Below are 19,270 nucleotides of genomic sequence, written 5' to 3'. Positions count from 1 at the left end.
AATCAGCGTTGGTTACCCAGGCGGTGAAGTCCATGGTTGGCTTTCTGATGAAGTGGCTGTCCCTCGTAGCTGTCCCCACGCCCAGTTACCTCTGTTATATCTAAGGCAGACGTGTGAACCACATCTACCGGTCTTCTTTCTCTCACAACTTCAATTTCCTAAAAGAAAAAAGAAGAAATGATCAAGTTTGCTTTGGGGTTCCGTTTGGACAATATCTTCAGAATGTGATCATCATGCAGTATAGGGAGACCGTGCTGACAAAAGGGGCCTGTGCATGCGTAGGCCTGGGCCCCGCAGAGCACACCAGGGGCGCTGTGAGACCTCCAGGCCAGACTCAGATGGCAAAGCAAAGCAACTGCCACCATCAGGCCCATTGCCCACAGCCCACAGCCTGGCCTGGGGTTTATTAAACTGTTAGCAGGGCACAGCCGTCGTCACACAGCTGACCCACACTGGCAGTCACAACCCTTGCTCCTTCATCTCCCAAAAGGGAGCACCTTATAGCACCAGGACGCGTAATTCAAACGCCCAGTGTCCGAGGATCTGAGAATTACAGTGTCTTTGCAAGAGGAATTTGCCCTTTAAAACTACGAAAAGTGAACTGGTTCCAAGCCCCCGTAATTAAATCCTTGATGACCACGGTGAAACATTTCTCTACCTAACCTGTCAGATAGGAAGGATTTCTGGTTTACATCTTATTCTGCACTAACTGGGGGGGGAGGGGGCAAAACCTAAGCCAGGGCTCTTGGTAGGGGTATTTCTTGGGGACCTTGTAACCTAGGGTACAACCTCAGTAAAATTCTCTCCTCCGAGTTCTGACGCAGCCAGACCTGGTTCGGCTTATGTTAGCAAAAGGGATCGAAGTTCAGCATGCCTTGCATGTGCAATGCGAATGGGGTTTATTTCCTTAAATGTTCTGTAAAGTGGAGTGGAAGGAAAGAGGTTCCCGCTGTCAGATAGTCATCTCCTGGCGAGGTTTCCAGTCTGGGTCTCTGGTTGTTTACAAACAGCTCCTTAGTACCTGCTCGCAGATCCGTGCCCGGGCAGTGGTATTACAGAGAAGAAATTATTTTGCAAATCCGGTTCTCAGACGTAAAAAGGTGTTTTAAAAGCCTCCTGCTGCACATTTTGAAAAATTGTTAATAGGAAATAGGAGTATTCAAATGTATTTAATCTCTCTTAAATATTTAAGACTGTGATACTCACATGTTGGTTTTTTTTTTTTTTCTGCTTCCTTTTTAAGAGAAAGGTGATGCTGAGCCCGAGAGTCCAGACAATGGCACCTCGAATACATCGTAAGTCTCTTTCCTCTTTCTGTTCGTGATGGCGGTTCTTAAATGTGACTATAATACGAAACAGTGCAAGTGTCGCGTAGCAGTAATAATAATAATGGGAGGAGGGCCAGTTCTCCTTCTCCTGATAATGTCTTTTTAAATGCTCTGAGTGCACATGCATTTGGAGGTCTTTCTTGTGCTTTAACACAGAAAGAATAATATCAGAGACACAAGTGCTCTTCTTCGGAAAGTCCAGGTGTAATGAGATGGGAGGGCACACACTGGTGAGAATGTGTTTGAGACTTTCATCGTCACTGTTGTACCTAATGTAGAACTTGGCTCACCTGCGGGAGGCATTGTCCCGCACACCTGGGAGGGACCGATGTCATTCAAAACGCCTGCCATCTGCATCCTCCCCTCAGAACTTTGTGAAAAATACAGATGTCTCAGGAATCTCACGAGTTTGCTGACGTTTTTGAAATAACAAAAGCATTTTTTAAAAGAGAAGAAAAGGCCCTTAGAAAGCACACGTTCCTCGCTTTGCATGTTGCTGTTTTCCTCTCGGTGCTCAAGGAATCCAAAAGTGTTAATGATTCAGTTGATACCAAATTTATACACCAAAGTTTAAATGAAATAATTCAGGAGCTAACAAATTATTTTAGGAATCACATTTGCTCTTTGAAAATCTTTAACCCTGAGGGGAACGCGGTTTCCTTATTCCTGTATGGTTTGTGAATTCATCTTTATGTGGGTCAGCTCTCTTACTACTAAGCATTTAAAATGCTACTCAATAGAAATCACAGTTTGTGATATAATATTATTGAGTGTCTTAGTTTGTCTAAGATCTGTTTCTCAGTCTAGAAAAATCCTTCTGCTTCCCTTACGCACAGGATGGCTACATATTTCATAAAGGATGTGATTATATGTTGTGTTCCTGAAGATGTTACACTAAAAGTTCTAAACAGTTCCATTGCTATGATTTCTGATGATATATAGTACATTGATTAGTTTTAAATGGTAAAAATATCACTAGCTTTAAAATTTTTATGCTGCAAAATATAATGGGAAAGGGGTTTTAATGCCATCTGGAGGCATTCTAGAGAACTGAAAAGGGTAGAATCATTTAAAAATTTGGTTCTTTTAAATAACATTTGAGACTGGATGCGAATTTATACAACTAGAATGTAAGCTATTTGGGAGTAAGTTGTATTTTTATAAATAATTTTATAAAAGTGGTAATTATTGCAGAGACAATAACTTTTTAAATTTCTCATTTAAAAAACATCACTTACAAAACAAAATATATTGGAAAACTGCTAACATCCTGCATTTAATTGTACAAATTTTAAATCTCATTCAGTAGACACCAATTTTGTTAATGCAGTTTGATGTACCGTGAAAGTTCTTCTTTCCTTATGCATTCCTAAAAAAATTCTGTTCTCTAAGGGAATTGGTTTCCACACCTCAGTTCCTTGGGAAATGTGTTGTCTGAGTTGTTCTGTTAAATTCTGTTATCGCTGGCGATCTGAGAACGGGGAACGCTGGGAGCATCACCCCACACGCCTCTCTCCTCAAGCACAGCAGTTGCTTAGCCATCGGCCTCACCCGCCTCTTGAACTATAATAGCAGAACTAAGCTGAGGTTGCAAGGATCTCTGGTAAAAGTGGAGGATTCTGAACGTGGGCCCCTGGAGGAGCTCGCCACCCGGAGTTCTGTAGGAATTAGGCCAGAGGAGCAGTGTGTATGATCGGAGAGCCAGGACTTGGCACGTTACAGTCCCTGTCAGTACCTTGTCTGGGCTTTATTTAGGTGGGCAGGGACAATATCCTTACTTTGTCTAGAAAAAGCATGTCAAACTCGCAGCCTGTGGGCCGCATGTGGCCCACAACGAATATTTTTGCAGCCCAGCCAATATAATGGTATGTAAGAAACATTTTAGTAAAAATTTCATAACTTAATGTTTATAATATCCTGTTATACATAATTATTAATAACGAACTACAAGTTCGCTAATGACTGATTACTATAATTGTGTTGCATTCATTTCCCTTACGTACCTTACACACAGGCGCACCATTTCTCTCCACTAATATTAGCAGGGAATATTTTAGCAGCTGATGGCCATGTCATTAGTCTTGGACTACCTTGTTTGGTGTGCACAACAGGAAATATTTCACTTTCGGAGAACAAAAAATATAGGTTTATTTGTGTTACAATTATTAATTTGTTCAGTTAATCGGTGTCTGGTAACTTAATGTTCAAGAAAAAATATTAATTTTTATTAAAATGTTCTATTATTTTATGTTAACAATTACTCATTTATTTCAGCCCTTTGTATTCAGCATGTCTCTATCGAAATAAACCTACATTTCTTTGAAAATTGAAGCTTTAGTTTTTTTATGGCCCACCTAAGCTTAAACCTTGTTTATTTGGCCCATGTTAGCCTTTGAGTTTGACATGCTTGGTCTAGAACAGTGGTTCTCAACCTTCTGGCCCTTTAAATACAGTTCCTCATGTTGTGACCCAACCATAAAATTATTTTTGTTGCTACTTCATAACTGTAATGTTGCTACTGTTATCAATTGTAATGTAAATATCTGATATGCAGGAGGGTCTTAGGCGACCCCTGTGAAAGGGTTGTTCGACCGCCAAAGAGGTCGCAACCCACAGGTTGAGAACCGTTGGTCTAGAAGGATCAGAAAAGACATTCAACTTAAGTAAAAAATAATAGGTTACAAATTTTTGGATATTTTGGATTTTGCCCATTAACTCTAAGGAGTCAGTGGATCTTAGGAGACAAAGTAATCCATGAGTCAGAATCAAGTAGAAAAACTGGGGTCCAACTATTTGTTAAGTGGTTAGTGTGTTAGTTTGCTGGGGCTGCTAAGGCACAACGTACAACAGACTGGGTGCCGTAAGCAACAAAAACATATAATCCCATGGTTCCGGAGGCTGGACGTCCAAGATTGGTTTCCTCTGGGAGGGAAGGACATGTCCAGGCCTGCTGACTTGTTCTGCAGGTGGACTCTCCTCCCTGTGTCTCTTCTTCTTACCTTCCCTCTTGTGTCCATTTCCCCTTTTTGTAACAATGCCTGGTATCTTGGATTAGGACCCGCCCTACAGACTTTGTTTAATCCGATTACTCCCTATAAAGCCCCTGTCTCCCAGTAGTCTCATTCTGAGAGGTTAGGGCTTCAGCATATGATTTGGGGGAGTGGGGAATTCAACTCATAACATGAAGGGTCACAGTAATCAGAATGATTCCAGCATCAGGTTGGCAGTAGCAGGTGTGCAGATGCCAGGAGATAGAACAAGGGGAGGGAATCTCAGTAAAACAGACCAGAAATGATGAGCTCATGGGAGCTGAGGGGTGAAGCAGAGCAAAGAAAACTGCAGATAACACACACACGGGATACTAGGAAAGACATCGTTTTCACACCCGTGATCTGGTGAGAGAGACATGGCTTTAGTAATGCCTGTATATCCCTCTGTCTGTGCAACTCCCTGACCCTGGGAGTCACTTAAAACCATCATGTGGATTTAAATCCAAGTATAAAGTTGGGAGCCTCCAGACAGAGAGCTGATTTCCTAAAAAGGAATCTTTCCTCACTGGAGATGAAATCAGCAGAAAATGCACCATGTTAAGTTTTAGGCAGTCATTGCCTGATAGGACAGAGTAGCTGGGTAACACCCAAAGATCCCTTCAGGAGCTATTATCCAATAATACTGTGAGTATTCAGAAAGATGAAATGTGTAATATATTCTTAACACACAAAAAACACCAAAAGTTAGAATCTCTGTCATGTACCAATAATGTTAATGATGGGAGACCTTACATTGGATTAATACTCCTGCAGAGAATTAACTATTAAAAAATCCTGGACAAAATATTTTTTAAACTGTTAGAAAGCAGAAATTGTTGGTAATTTGATCCTTGAAAGAAGAACATTGGACGGGTGAGATCTACGTTTATACAGCTTCTCCCCAAAGAGTACTCCCCAATCCATATAGGACAGTGGTTCTCAACCTTCTGGCCCTTTAAATACAGTTCCTCATGGTGTGACCCAACCATAAAATTATTTTCGTTGCTACTTCATAACTGTAATGTTGCTACTGTTATGAATCGTAATGTAAATATCTGATATGCAGGATGGTCTTAGGCGACCCCTGTGAAAGGGTTGTTCGACCGCCAAAGGGGTCGCGACCCACAGGTTGAGAACCGCTGATATAGGACAACAAGAACTCAAGGAGAAAGCCACAGTCATATTGGCAGGTAGTGTCGGAGGATGGAGCTCAGGGCTGCCAGAGTGACAAGACAATGTCAGGAGAATGAGAAGGCTGACAGAACATGTCTGCCAAGGACATGTCTGATAAAGGACTGACATCCAAAGCAAAGAATTCTTAAAACTCAGCAGTAAGAAAACAACCCAAAAGTGGGCCAAAGAAGGTACCCGACATTTCACCAAGGAAGACATACAGATGGTGAATGAATAATCACATGAAAAGTTGCTCCACATCATATGTTATCAGAGAAATGCCAGTTAAAACAGTGATGTGCCACTATTACAATCGCCAAAACACAGACAGCACCAAATGCTGGCGAGGATGTGGAGCAACAGGAACTCTCACACATTGCTGGTGGGAACTCAAAATGCTAAGGCCACTTTGGAAAACAGTTTGATGGTTTCTTACAAAACTAAATATACTCTCGCCGTATAATCCAGCCATTATGCTCCTTGGTACATACTCTTTGGGTAAAGCTGCTGAAAACTTACATACACACACAAAATTTGCCTCCCTTTAAAAAAATAAGAAATAAAAAACATTTACAGAAAGGATAAATATTTATGTGGCAGCTTTTCTTCCCTATAATGATAATAATTAACATGTTTTGAGCCATTACATTGTCCACATACTAGTCTTAACACTGGACATGTTTTATTCTTACAAAAAAAAAAAACACACCTTATTTTATAGGCAAAATAGGCTAATTAAGGTTGCTGCTTTATATACCTTCAAGTGGCAAAGTCAAGATTCGAACCCAAAATCCAAACCCTGCAAGTCAAGCTCTTAACCATTGTCCCATTCTGCTGGCATCTCAGAGTTCTTAGATAGTTTCTCTGGAGATGGTAATCATTCCAGGAAAATCACTCCAGGTAAGGCCTGCAGAGGAAGGGTAGACGGAGATCCTGCTAGAAAGTCATCTGTACCAGAAAAGCTCTAGAGATAATTAGCAAAGGGAGATTTCCAAAATACTATGAAGGCCACAGTTTGGCAGGGTCCCCATGCTCGCTCAATCCAGATTTTCCTGCCGACAACAAATTCACTCTGAAGTCAGAGGTCTTTAGCACAGGCTAGTGGGAAAGTCCTGAGGAGGCTCCTTCTACATTTGTAGAGGAACAAAGTAACTAACCTTAAAGACTAAATGAAGATTTGAAATGACCTTCATAAAGAAATAGGATTAAACAGAAAGTATTCAACTCCTAGGAAGAGAAATAAGCAAAATCAGGCAGAAGGGAAATGGTTCATCAGAGGTACACCTTGTACAGTAAAAGACTTGGAAGTTATTATAAGCTCAAACTGAATCAGACCCATGAAATGTTTTTTTTCTCTCCAAAGTTAATACATTAGTTGGAATTAATCTATAGAAAGTGCCCGTTTTCTAGTAGGCAGTCAGTGAATAGTTATTTTTACTATCATAACCAGATTCATGATTAATAAAAGATAGGAAACAACCCTGCCATGGCAGTTGGTAGTGACCAGAGCTTATGAGAATTTTAATCTCTTACTTAAAAATAAAAAAAAGTGGAAAACTTAGAAAGGGTTAAGGGTGATAGGAACAAAAATGTACATAGGTCCTCTAGTGAAGAAGAAAGGCTGAGTGTCAGGCCACTCCAAAGATGTCAACTTAAACGGGCACTTCTCCAGGCCTCCTGACGATGGGCCCCGGCCAGGAGTGCCTGGTATTTCCTCTCCCAGGGAAGAAGACGTGGCCTGGAGGCGGCTACAGAATCCACCTCCACCGCTGACTCCTGTTTTAAAATATCTGGGAAGACGTGGGTATCGTCGAATGGTGAACAGACTGGGCCGAGATCGTGCCCAGAGCCCCTTTCCAGGTGTGTAATGTGCAACTCTGTGAGTTGTTCATAAAGATGAAAGGTGAAAGGTGTTCATATCAATGAAAAGTAGTTGTCTTCATTTCCTCTATCCGTTCTCTTCTTATAAGAGTATTAATCCCATTCATGAGGGTTCCTCCCTCATTACCTAGTCACCTCCCAAAGGGTCACCTCCTAATACTATCACATGGGGGTTTAGAGTTTCAATTTATGAATTTTGGAGGAAGATAACAGTATTCATAGTTTATAACAGTGTTCATTAAAAATATGCCCATCGTGAAGCTATCTTAGAAAATGTTAAGTAAGAAGGAGAATATACAGAGGAACAATTATGTGCTAAACATATAAAGAAATGGACTATTTATGCATGTGCGTTTAATAATCAGGTTACACAAACTGATCCGGAAGTTGAGAGATCTCCGTTGATTTGAGAACTGTTACCAAAACAAGTTCTTTTTTTCAGAGAAACTGGAAACCCTCCTGATACTTATTTTGGCCATAGCCGCCCGTGTTTAAAATGATGAACTGCGGCTGTTCCTTTATTTACGAGGGCTCCGTCCCCAGAGGCTTCCCTCCCATATCTGTTTAAGTGATTTGCCAGGATCCTGTCTGCTACGTGAGTGAGAAGCCTAGTGTACAGCCTTTGCCTAGAAAACATCAGCCAGGTCCTGTGTCTGCGGTCTCAGACTCCAAGAATAAAAAGCGACGTTGCGTTTGATGAGCAAACTAGACTAAAGGCCTGGGGAAGGAAGGAAGCCCCGCGCCCAGCATTCAGGTGCCGTACGTGCAGGTGTGGCTGGGCAGAGCTGGGAGGAGGTTTTTGTCAGTCTCACCTGAGAGGGGAATTAGACACACTGATAATTGCTTTCCTCTCAGATCCAAACACTAAGCGAGCCCAAGAATGTGTAGAAATTATGCCATCGCAGAACAAGGCTGCACACCTTATCTCCCAAGTTCTTACATCAGGCTGGAAGGCCCATGGTCTAGAGGTTGTCTAGATCAGGGTTTCTCAAACTTTTGTTTTGTAACTTAATATTTTGTAATTTAATTGTGATAAATACACATAACATAACATGTACCATCTTTACCATTTTAAGTATGCAGTAGCCCCCAATCCCAAGCCCAGTCTCTGGTGCCTGAGACTGCAGACGGTACCGAACCCTCTATGTACCATGGCTTGCCTATGCACACATAACTTTCCACTTACAGGAAGCACTTTACGGCTTCTCTCTGGCATATCCAAATTGTCAGCTTCACCACTCTTGCACTTTGGGGCCATTATTAAGTAAAGCAGGGTGGAACACCACGACAGATGATCTGATCACCCAGATGGCTCCTAAGTGACAAACCGGTGGGGAGCGTCTACACCCACAGTGCAGAGACACTGGACAAGGATGGTTCACGTCCCGGGCAGGATGGGCAGGATGGGCAGGATGGGCAGGATGGGCAGGATGGTGCAAGGTTTCCCCCATGCTGCTCAGAACAGCACACAATTGGAATTTTCTATTTAATACACTTGGACCCCGGTTGACCACTGGTAACTGAAACGCCGGAAAGCAAAACGGCGGGTAGGGGGGCCACGGGACAGGTCAGTAGCATAAGTGCACTCACATTGTTTGCTACCATCACCACCGTTTCCAGAACTCTTCGTCTTCCCAAACTGAAACTCTGTACCCATTAATGTGCCAAATTAATAAATTGCCTTAGCACATAACTCCCGTCTTGCCCTCTCCCCCCCCCCGCCCCCCCGGCAGCCACCCCCCCTACTTTCCGTTTCTCTGAATTTGCCTCTAGGCTCCTCCTGGAAGTGGACTCATACAGTATTTGCACTTTTGTGGCTGGATTATCTCACTTAGCGAAAAGTCTTCAAGGCTCATCCATGTTGTAGCTTGTGTCAGAATTTCCTTCCTTTTTAGAAAAGGAATTTCCTTTTTTAAGGCTGAATAATATTCCCTTGTGTGTATATATGTTTTGTTTATCATCTACCCATGGACACTTGGGCTGCTTCTGCCTTCGGCTGTTGTGAATAATGCTGCCTACTAATGTGAGTGGACAAATATCTCTCTGAGTCCCTTGCTTTCAATTACGGATATAGGTGTATACTCATCTCAGACTGTTTGAACATAACCCACACAATCAAAAGCACATTTTACATCTTATCTTATGACAGAAGCAAGTGTCACAAACATTACCTGCTGTGACTCTCACATTTTTCATCTGTATGTATAAAAGGCTAATATGCTAAGTGTCCAACTGTCTGACCAGTCACTGTGACCTGCACTGACCACCAAGGGGCAGACGCTTAATGCAGGAGCTGCCGTGATGCCCACAGAGAAATGGCGCTGCAGAGTTGGCAACCACAAAGCAACACTGGGCTTACCCCAAGTGGGACACAGGCCCCGCCACCATCCCTGAGAGACAGCCCACCAAATCACAGCTGATGATGCCAAAACCCCATTGTGCAAAATGCAGCCCACAGCCCAGCCCAGCCCAGAAATGGTCACTGTGGTAATGCCATCACATAGCAATCCCCGGCTTCCTCTTCCTAGCAATGGCTAACCTCCTTGCAGTTTCTTCAGCCCAGGAACACAACTTGCTTTATAGCCAGATGCAAACATTTCACACTTTAATCAAATGTCTGTGAAGTGTCTTCCCATGCCTCATCTCATTTGATCCTCACAGAAGTCCTGGAGTAGGTAGATAGGAGACTCGGGGGAATCCTATTTTCTTTTCATTAGCTGGAAAACAGATTTAGAAAGTTTAGAAACTTGACCCTACTGAAGAGAAGTAAGAAATGGTGGACCTTGAAAATGACTTCAGGTTTTCTCACTGCATACAATATAGTCAAACACTGCTGCAGTCAAATATTTTACCCTTTGTTCTCCCTTTGTGATCTACAATAATAATCTGTTTCATGTTGATATTTACTGCTGTGTTGCTGACAATTACCTGAAAGAGAATTTGGGGTGCTTCCATAGGCTGGAAAAAGTTAAGCTAACTCAGAAAGCAGGTCTAATTAAGCAAGTTTATTCTATATATACTAGAGGCCCGGTGCACAAAATTTGTGCCCAGGGGTGGGGGGTGTCCCTCAGCCCAGCCTGCACCCTCTCCAATCTGGGACCCCTTGAGGGATGTCCGACTGCCCATTTAGGCTGGTTGTCCCCAGCTGCCCTCCCCTGCAGGCCTGGTCCCCCCAACTGCCTTTTTCTGTCGGCCCGGTCACCCCCAACTGCCCTCTCCTACTGGCCATCTTGTGGCGGCCATCGTGGGTCCACATGGGGACGGCCATCTTGTGTGTTGGAGTGATGATCAATTTGCATATTACCTCTTTATTATATAGGATAAAAGGCTAAGTTGACTCGCACATGTACGATACATATAAAGCTCTCGCTGGTGCCAATCGCACACGTGTGTTTCAATCTGTCATTGTCAATCGTGACTTTGGTTGACATTGCTATTATAGAGAAAGGGCGAATAGCGATATTAAAATATTTCTTCTAATTAATGTCCTTTCAATGTGCATGAATTTATGCACCAGGCCACTAGTTCTTATATAATATGTTTAAACATAGGTCAAACCACACAAACTGTCCGCCCATGTTCACAAAATACAATAGTTACCGACTAACTGACAAGACAGTTTGTGCGCAAAGCGGGGAGGAGATGCAGTGACAGTGCTGAGTGCTGCCTGCGCTAGCCCTGGCTGCATCACTGTGGAAAGGACCTCTTCCGTCCGCCCAGTGGCCTAGTTCTTTCCCCATTTTACAGATGAGGAAACCAAGGCTGAAAGGATGTAAGAATTTGGTCCAAAGACCTGTATCCAGTGACTCTGTTTTCACTCAGATCTGCCAGCTGCAGGACGTGACTGGCTTAGGTGGCACCCTGCAGTCCTCCCCTCAGAACCCACACGCATCCCCCCAGGGCTGACAATTCAGGAAAGTGTAGGAACCCACCAAAGCTCCAGAAGCAGGTGCTTGGGGGTGTATATCCTAAGAGGAGGTAAAGTCGTTCAGTGACCCCTCATTAGATCACATAGCAACTGTCTCGTTCACGTATGATTAAGGCAGACGGAGTCTCGACAGGGGAGTTTGCACCTTTGCAGTGACTTCCCGTGCACGGAGATGTTAATGAGCACGTGGGACCAGCCTGTACTCTCTGTAGCTTTGGCAGATGGCAGCGTTTTTCTGGGGAGCCACGGTGGCTGTGGGAAAGTGTGGAAAATCAAATGTTACCATATTTATTGATTGCAGTGGGTAATCAATAAATATTGCCTGATATTAACAGACTGAGTATACATACTTGCTTCATATGTTTGTTTTCATATAGCTTCTTCATGACATTGTGTTGAAGCCGGGCCCAGCATTTAGAACATAACACTTATTCAACAAGGAATTATTAGCATGAATAAATGAATGAGTGCACAATAACACAGGATGGTTGGAGTACAGTTGTGCATTTTATGTATCTTTTTCCAGAAATACCATTAGCTAGAATCGTCCTTTCTCATCTACAGATTTCAGTGAAGATGTAAACTTCCAAACTGCAGAGCTCATGTGAGTGCAGACCGAGTTCTGTCCCTTCCCTGCGCTGCCCCCAGATCAGCTTCCCTTTGGCCCCACGCCCTGATGCTCATCCGCCCCTGGCAGCCTCACTGAGATGATGCTCCCATGTACTCAGTGCCTGTTCTGCGCCAGGCGCTCTAGTGAACACGGTGTCTTATTTAATTCTCGTGACAATCCAATGAGGTGCATTATTACATTATTACGTCTCATCTTACTGAATGGAAAGTCGAGATCTCAGAGAAATGTGCTGGCTCGTGGAGGTCGCACAGTTGGCAGAGCCGAGATTCCGACCAGGTTGGCTGCAGAGCCGCTTGGTGGCACCCGTTAGGTCTGTGGTCCAGTGCAGAGGGCACAGGAAGTGGGAGAGATGTTGAGGAAGAAATCCTGTTTCTCCACCAAGGGCCCGTATGGCCCGAAAGCCCTGGGTACCTGACTCCCTCCACATTTCTCAGAGATTCCGTCCCAAAGAGCCTGGAAGGCAGCTTGGAGAAGGAGGTGGGAGGATGCCTGGTGACAGGCGATGGTAAAGGGGAGGTTTCTGCACAGTGATGGAGGTCATGGCAATAGCAGGGAATGGAGTCTGGAGTTCATCTGGCAGAAATGAAAGGATGGCTGCGCAGCCCTGGCCCACCTGCTCACCTCTGAGCACCTCCTGCTGTTGGCCCAGGATATTTCGGTGAACAGTGGTCACATGATCCCACCAAAGCATGTCAAGTACTTAAGCCTCTGCCCGCACAGTTCTACCACAAAATTCCACCTCCACTTTCAGCTTCTTAAATGACTGACATGTTCAAAGACACAGGGCGTGAAGGGATAGTGGGCGCTGACCAAACTTTCACACCCATGCACACAATCACGTTTCTACATTAAAAAGGCATTCCTGTTTAACAATAGATGGAAGGCCTTTCTTTAGAAGAGTACCAGTGCCGATATAAATGATTAGGAGATAACAAATGCTGAGCACTCACTGTGTGCCCGGCTGTGCACGAAACGCTTTGTGAGCACAGGGTACCTATATAAGATGCAGTAGCAGCTACACAGGGACCACAGGGGTAAACGACAAACCCTGCATGGAAGAGTCTGGTCTTTGAATCCGCATAGCCACTCGAAAAGTAGGCAGCATGGGAACCTCCCTTTTTACAGATAAAGAAACCGGGGCTCACAGGTAGAGTGGCCGAGCCAGCGTCGCCCAGAGGGGTCTGACTTGAACGCACTTTCTGGCACTCAGACCCCTGAATGGGGGCCCTGTGGGTCCAGCTCTGCTGGACGCCAAGGCTGGTTCCGAACACAAACAAAGGAAGGTCAGAGTGCCCGATGGCAGCAAGCCCAGCGCCCGGGCACAATTGCACTTGAAAGCCTGTTTCACACGAAAGCTAGAGGGTTGGATTAATCAGTGGCCTTTTGGGGATGGGGAGAAAGTGTTCTTGTTTTGCTTTTGGAGTTTTGGAGGGCAGAGCGAGTAATCAGCAGGTGAGACACCCATTGTTGGGTGGTGTGTCAGCCACACAGCTTCACTTCTTGAAGCAATATGCTGCCAACTTCAATAACCCCAGAAGTTGTAGGCTTTGAAAACAAAAAGATTTTTAATGGATCAATACATAAAATATTGTTATTCGCGATTTTGGAAAAAAGTGTACTTTGCATTTGAACCCAAGAAAAAAATCTTTTTCTCATGAGCCAATTGTAAAAATAGACAGTCTCTGATTTTGCGTTTCACTTGCCTTTTGACAATTTGGGCTAAGTCATGTGACCTTCACCCTCCCCCCAACTCCCCCCCCCCAAAAAAAAATGTACTGAGCATTTATGTGTGTTAGGCACTCTTCTTGGCATTTACTTATCTCGTTCTCACTGCTCTCTGGGTGGTTATCCCTATTTACAGATAAGGGAAATGATGCACAGAGAGGGTAAGTGATTTGCCCAGAGTCACTCAGCTCGTGTGACAACTGGGAATTGAGCTCAGTTTGACTCCTGAGCCTGTGCTTTTAATCACAGGTCCATACAGCCTTGATTTCAGCTGTTAGACCTCAAAATCTTTTCAAAATGCTGAATATTAACATGCCTCTGAATAAGAGAACTGCATTTCCGAATTACGTGTCACTCCTGAGTATACATGGACAATGGAAAATACATTTGAATGCATAATTAACATAATTAAGATTTTTCTTAACTTTCAGAATGTCCAAGAGGTCATCATTTTAGTACAGTTCAAAGTACATTTGAATTCTATTTTTTTAAATAACTACTGTTACTAATCATGCTAAATCACCTCAGAGTGAGAACTGTGGAGAGAAAGCTCAGTGCCTTTGAAAATACGAAATTCGATGTTCAGATTTTAAAGAAAAACAATGAATTAAAATTAGTATTTGTATGGTTTTTGTTGCTGGCCTAAGATCCCATGTTGCCTGGGCAATGATGTTGCATGTTCTGGACTCAGTTGATGTTTGGTGAGACCTGAAACCTCACTGAACTTCTTCAGTATCAGAGTGTGGTATGCTCTGTGGAGCTGTTAGCGAAGCTCGATGGGTCAAAAATAAATGAAAGGAATGCCAGGAGAAGGTTGTGCCTAGACAAAAAGCATTCAGAAGGATGGAAATTTCTCTTCTTTCAGGAGTTGTAAATGGATGTCTTTGTTGTTTTTTTATCCCTTCTGTTTAACTTTCAAACTAGGATTGCCAGATAAAATACAAAACACCCAATTAAATTTGAATTTCAGATTAAGAAGGAATAATTTTTAGTGTAGTTCTGCCCATGTAATATCTGGGAATAATTATTTAGGATAAGTATGTCTTATGCAATATTTGGGAAATACTTATACTAAATAACATTAGTGGGTTTTTTTTTTAACCTGAAATTTAAATTTAACTGGGCATTCTATATTTTTTATCTGCTAATTCTAGCAACCCTACCAAACACCACACATAAAGCTTAGGTCCAGCTAACTTAAATCCATAATTTATTGAAGAATAGAAGACAGACAAGGTAAAGAAGTGAGGAAGGGAGAAAAAAGAGAAGGAAAAAGAGAAAAAAATAATGAGAGAGAGAGAGAGAGAGAGAGAGAGAGAGAGAGAGAGAGAGAGAGGGGGAATATGAATTCTGGCAATCTGCCAAGTAAAACAACTAACATTTTGCAAGAAAGAAATCCCAAAACTGAGTTCATGGGATGGAAAAAGTTTGTTTCCCAGACTCCAGCCTGAACATCAGCCAGAAGGAGAAAGGCATCCTATTCACATCTGAAGAGCAAAGCTCACCCAGGAATGGAAAGATTTGGAATTTAAAGGTTCTCAGCTCCCAGCCTTGTCAGAATACCACCATTCTTTATTAATTGCAAGGAGGATTTGGGGTTTTCAATAAGATGCTTCAGTAATTTGATACCAAAGAAGCTTCCTAACTTCAATTTACCTTACTAAGATGCGCTTGAAACTTTCTGGGTAACCTTTTGCCTGTTTGCTTTGCACTGAAATGCAAAAATCTATCAGATACCTGATACGGAGAAGAACTTTACCTCTTAAAAAATCACACAGTTCTGCTGGGAAACGTGAAGATGGCTTCTTCTTTTTTTATTTTTTTTTATTAGAAAATATTAAATGATAGCTCCAAAACAGATTGTTTTTCTTTAATCTCTAATTAGACAAATTACTATAAGGAAGCAACGCTTGCCTTCATCTGGACACGTCACAGATGTGACACTTCTGTAGGAGATGGCTTTTTAACTGTGGATGGGAGAAAATAACCTTTGGAAATTTTAGGATGTTATTACAAGCAAGTTTACTAGTTTTTGACTTCCTGAGCCACCGCTGGAGCCAGCATTCACCGGGGTAAGAGTATCTCCACATTACTGTTACATCTTTCAATTATAGGATTTGTACGTGTTAGGGAATATGGCCTTTGAACTTGTACTGTCTGTTGAGTATGCAAATGGGATGCCCTATAAAACGGGAGAGAAGCTGACAGTTTCCATCTCAGATGATCCTTGGGGCTGCGGGAGCAGAATTGCATCATCCCATCATTTGAAATAAAAGAAAATTTTGTATTTTTTTTAATTGAGAGGCATTTAAAGGGTTGGGCTTACATCTCAGCTGAGAGCCAACAATTAGGTGCTAGGCTCTCAGTTCTGTAGTTTTGTGTTATTGTTGATACTTTTTTAAAAAATTTGATTTAACAGTGCAAGGACTTTTCTGATCAAACTAATTATGAATCTGCCTGAAAATATTTTTTTCATATTTGTGAAATATGAACCATCATTGCATTTTCTATCATCTTTCCTCCATCCTGCACCTTATTGTTGTTGTGGTTGTTTTATAAAGTACATTGGAGGTTAGTTCAGAGAAAGAACAGTGTTATTCTGTATGCTTCCCTTAAAGAGGATTCAAAAAGTTCTAAAGCCAGTCTCTCCCCAAAGAGCCGGAGATGGCACCCGCCCAGGCCTGGCTGCCGGTGGACCTGCACTGGGAGCCGCCAGGAACCACACAGTCAGCCTGTGATAGCAGGTTAGAAGCAGGTGTGGTCTTGATAGGAGAACTCGCCACAGGAAATGGTCAGGTGGCATAAATAACAGAGAACCAATCGGTTTGGTGAATTTAAGTATCCCATCCAACTAATTTATTTTTAATCTAATCTCCTCACCATGGTTCTTAGACGGGTGCACATCGGATCGCCTGGGGAACTTTCTAAAATATTAACCCAGTGTTCTGCAGAGTCGAGGTCAGTCAGGGCTGCCCCTGCGATTCTAACATACGGCCTTGGTTGTGAACCATAGTCAGGAGGTCCCAGAACCAGCCAACCATCAGAATTACCGAAGAGGCTTTAAAACGCAGCTTCCTGGGCCCCGCCACAGAAATTCTGAATCACCATGGCGGGGTTTGGGCCTAGGAATCTGTATTTTAGGGAAATTTCCAATTACTTTTGTTGATTAGTCAGAATTGGAAACCACCTTTGCCCTAACTGAACCACGTTCATTTCAGTAAAAAGGGGTGCGGATTATTTCAAAGGAAAATAATCTAGTCAGGTGTGCAGGGGCCATGGAGCATCCTCCATTTCCGTCGTTTTCACCTTAAACTATCTCCTAGTACATCCATCCCGGCTGTCTACTAGGGTGGTTTCTGACATCAGTACTCGGAGGTCACCGTGACCTATCTGCCACCGGGCCAAACCGATGAATGGTCCTTTCCCAGTCCTTAACTTCCTGATGTCTTTGCAGCCCATGACCTGTTGATCATGCCTTCTTTGAACCATTGATTCCTTGTCTGTCTCCCTACTGCATCCTCTTGGTTTTCTTACTGGGCTTCAGTCTTTGGACCCTTTCTTTTTCTCTACAACCTTCTCATGGTGATCTCATCCATTCCTACTTCTCCAACCAGATGTCTCCCAGATGGAGATCTCGAATTCTTGATTTCCTTGAGCTCCTAAGGAGTCTTTCCAGCCATTCACGCAAACCTCAAACCCTACATGTTCAGAATCTCAAATTCCTCTCCATCTTCCCACAAACCCTTCCTGCCCCCTGCTCTTTCTCTGATATCACCTACTTTTGCTAATGATGCTACCCAGACTCAAAATGATGGATACTCTTCCCTTCCTTGGCCTCCAGATTCAATCACTTGCTATATCCTATCAAGTTCTATTTCCATGGTTTCTCCTATATTTAGCTTCTCCAAAGTTCCCATGGCCACACCTTTGTTTAGGCCTCTGTTGCTTCATTCCCCGTCCTCTGTAGGAGCCTGACTGCCCTGCCACCAGTTTCTTCATCCAGTGATGCTGTCAGATTAATTCATTCAAAGTACAGTTCTGCTCATGCCACTTCTCTACTTTAACATGTGTGATAACTTTGTACTACCAGAAATGAAGTTCAGATTCCAAGTCTGGACCTAAGAATCTTTTGTGATCTGCCCCACTTATTTTTCTAGCTTCCTCTCCCACTACCTCCCCCCAAGCCCCCACACATCCGAAGCACCATTCAAGCTGGTAAGCTTGCCATTCCACGATGATGCCCGGGATTTTCTTCCTTATGCCTTTGTTCATGCCATTCTCTCTGCTCAGAATGCTTTCTCCTGCTTCTCCTATGGGTTTCTCTTGACTCTCATATGAGATCCTCCCCTATTGTACCCACTTCTCCTACGAGAATGATACTCAGGTTTCAAGATCTAGCTCAGTGTCTACATCTACCATTATACCAGATATTATGGGTGTCTGATTTTGCCCCTAATAAACTTTCTTGGAATATATTAGTAATAAATATGACAGGCATAGAAAATCACTAAAAAAGTGGAAAATCACCTTAGTTATTTCCTGAACATTTTGAAATGTGTGTCAGCCACACAATACATCCCATGATCCAGAACTCTGTACTTTAATCCACTAAGCAGATGGGGCTAGGAAAGCAAATAAAGGGCAAGAAACATAATTAGTTGCTTGTTGATTTTCATTTCCAGAATTCAGAGATAGTATAGGATCTACATTCTGAAAGCGGAGTGGCTCTCTGTGGTGGAATCCATTCCTTCCAATGCCCAGACTTCATCTTACCCAATTACAGCCACAGAAAAGATACTGTATTCTGATGCTGAGCTTCTGCCGTGGGTCTCTGTCTTACATGTGAAGTCTGAGACATAGTGGATGGTTATAATCTTACATTTCTTTAAGACACACCATGGCCGTAATAGAGAGTGTGTTACATTGGACACCTGCGCACCTGATGTCTATACCAGGAAGGCATCACTAAATGCAGGAAGGGCTGAGACCTCAAGGTGACCCCAGAAGTTCAGGGGCCACAGGCTTGCATATTTCAGACCCGAATTTCCAAAACTCTTTTCTTGCCCCAGGTTGAAGATAGTTTTCACAGCAGAGAGGACAAAGGGACATAAGTGGAGGGGAAGTTTCTGCACTTCACTCAGAGTGGTTACCAATAGGCTGTGATAAGTGATCTACGTGTATGGCAGTACTTAGAACAGCGCCTAAGGAAACTAAACAGAGCAATGCACCAAAAAGACAAACACAGCCTGGCCCAGCGGTTGAGCTTCAACCCAGGAGCCGAGAGGTCACCAGTTTGATTCCCTGCCAGGGCACATGCCCAGGTTTCGGGCTCCATTCCCACCCAGTAGAAGGAAGGGGAACCGTGCAGGAGGCAGTCAATCGATGTGTCTATCTCTTTATCCTCCCTCTCTCTCTAAAAATCAATAAAAACATATTTTTTTTAAAAATGCATCAAAGCGAAATTCAAAAATGTTTAATCCACATGAAGGCAATAAAAAAGAAATGAGAAAAAGGGGTTTAAAAAAAAGCAATGAATAATATGGCAGACTTAAACCCTATCAATAGTTATATTCAA

At 43.0% G+C, this 19,270-nt stretch overlaps 1 protein-coding gene across 2 annotated transcripts in view; it reads left to right on the top strand.

The window, feature by feature from the left end:
• AFF3 (ALF transcription elongation factor 3) overlaps window positions 1–19,270 on the top strand; it is a gene marked incomplete at its 5' end in the record, with an annotated part of 493,443 nt that overhangs the window by 335,405 nt on the left and 138,768 nt on the right. For both annotated transcript variants that reach the window (XM_081100521.1, XM_081100522.1), the window contains one exon: window positions 1,244–1,295. In XM_081100521.1, the coding sequence (XP_080956647.1) occupies window positions 1,244–1,295 (52 nt within the window). The remainder of the gene's footprint in view (window positions 1–1,243; window positions 1,296–19,270) is intronic.

This window comes from Myotis nattereri (assembly GCF_964212035.1).
Source record: "Myotis nattereri genome assembly, chromosome: 10".
Taxonomy (NCBI): domain Eukaryota; kingdom Metazoa; phylum Chordata; class Mammalia; order Chiroptera; family Vespertilionidae; genus Myotis; species Myotis nattereri.
The sequence above is the reverse complement of the archived record's forward strand: the minus strand, read 5'-3'. Positions and strand labels throughout refer to the sequence as shown.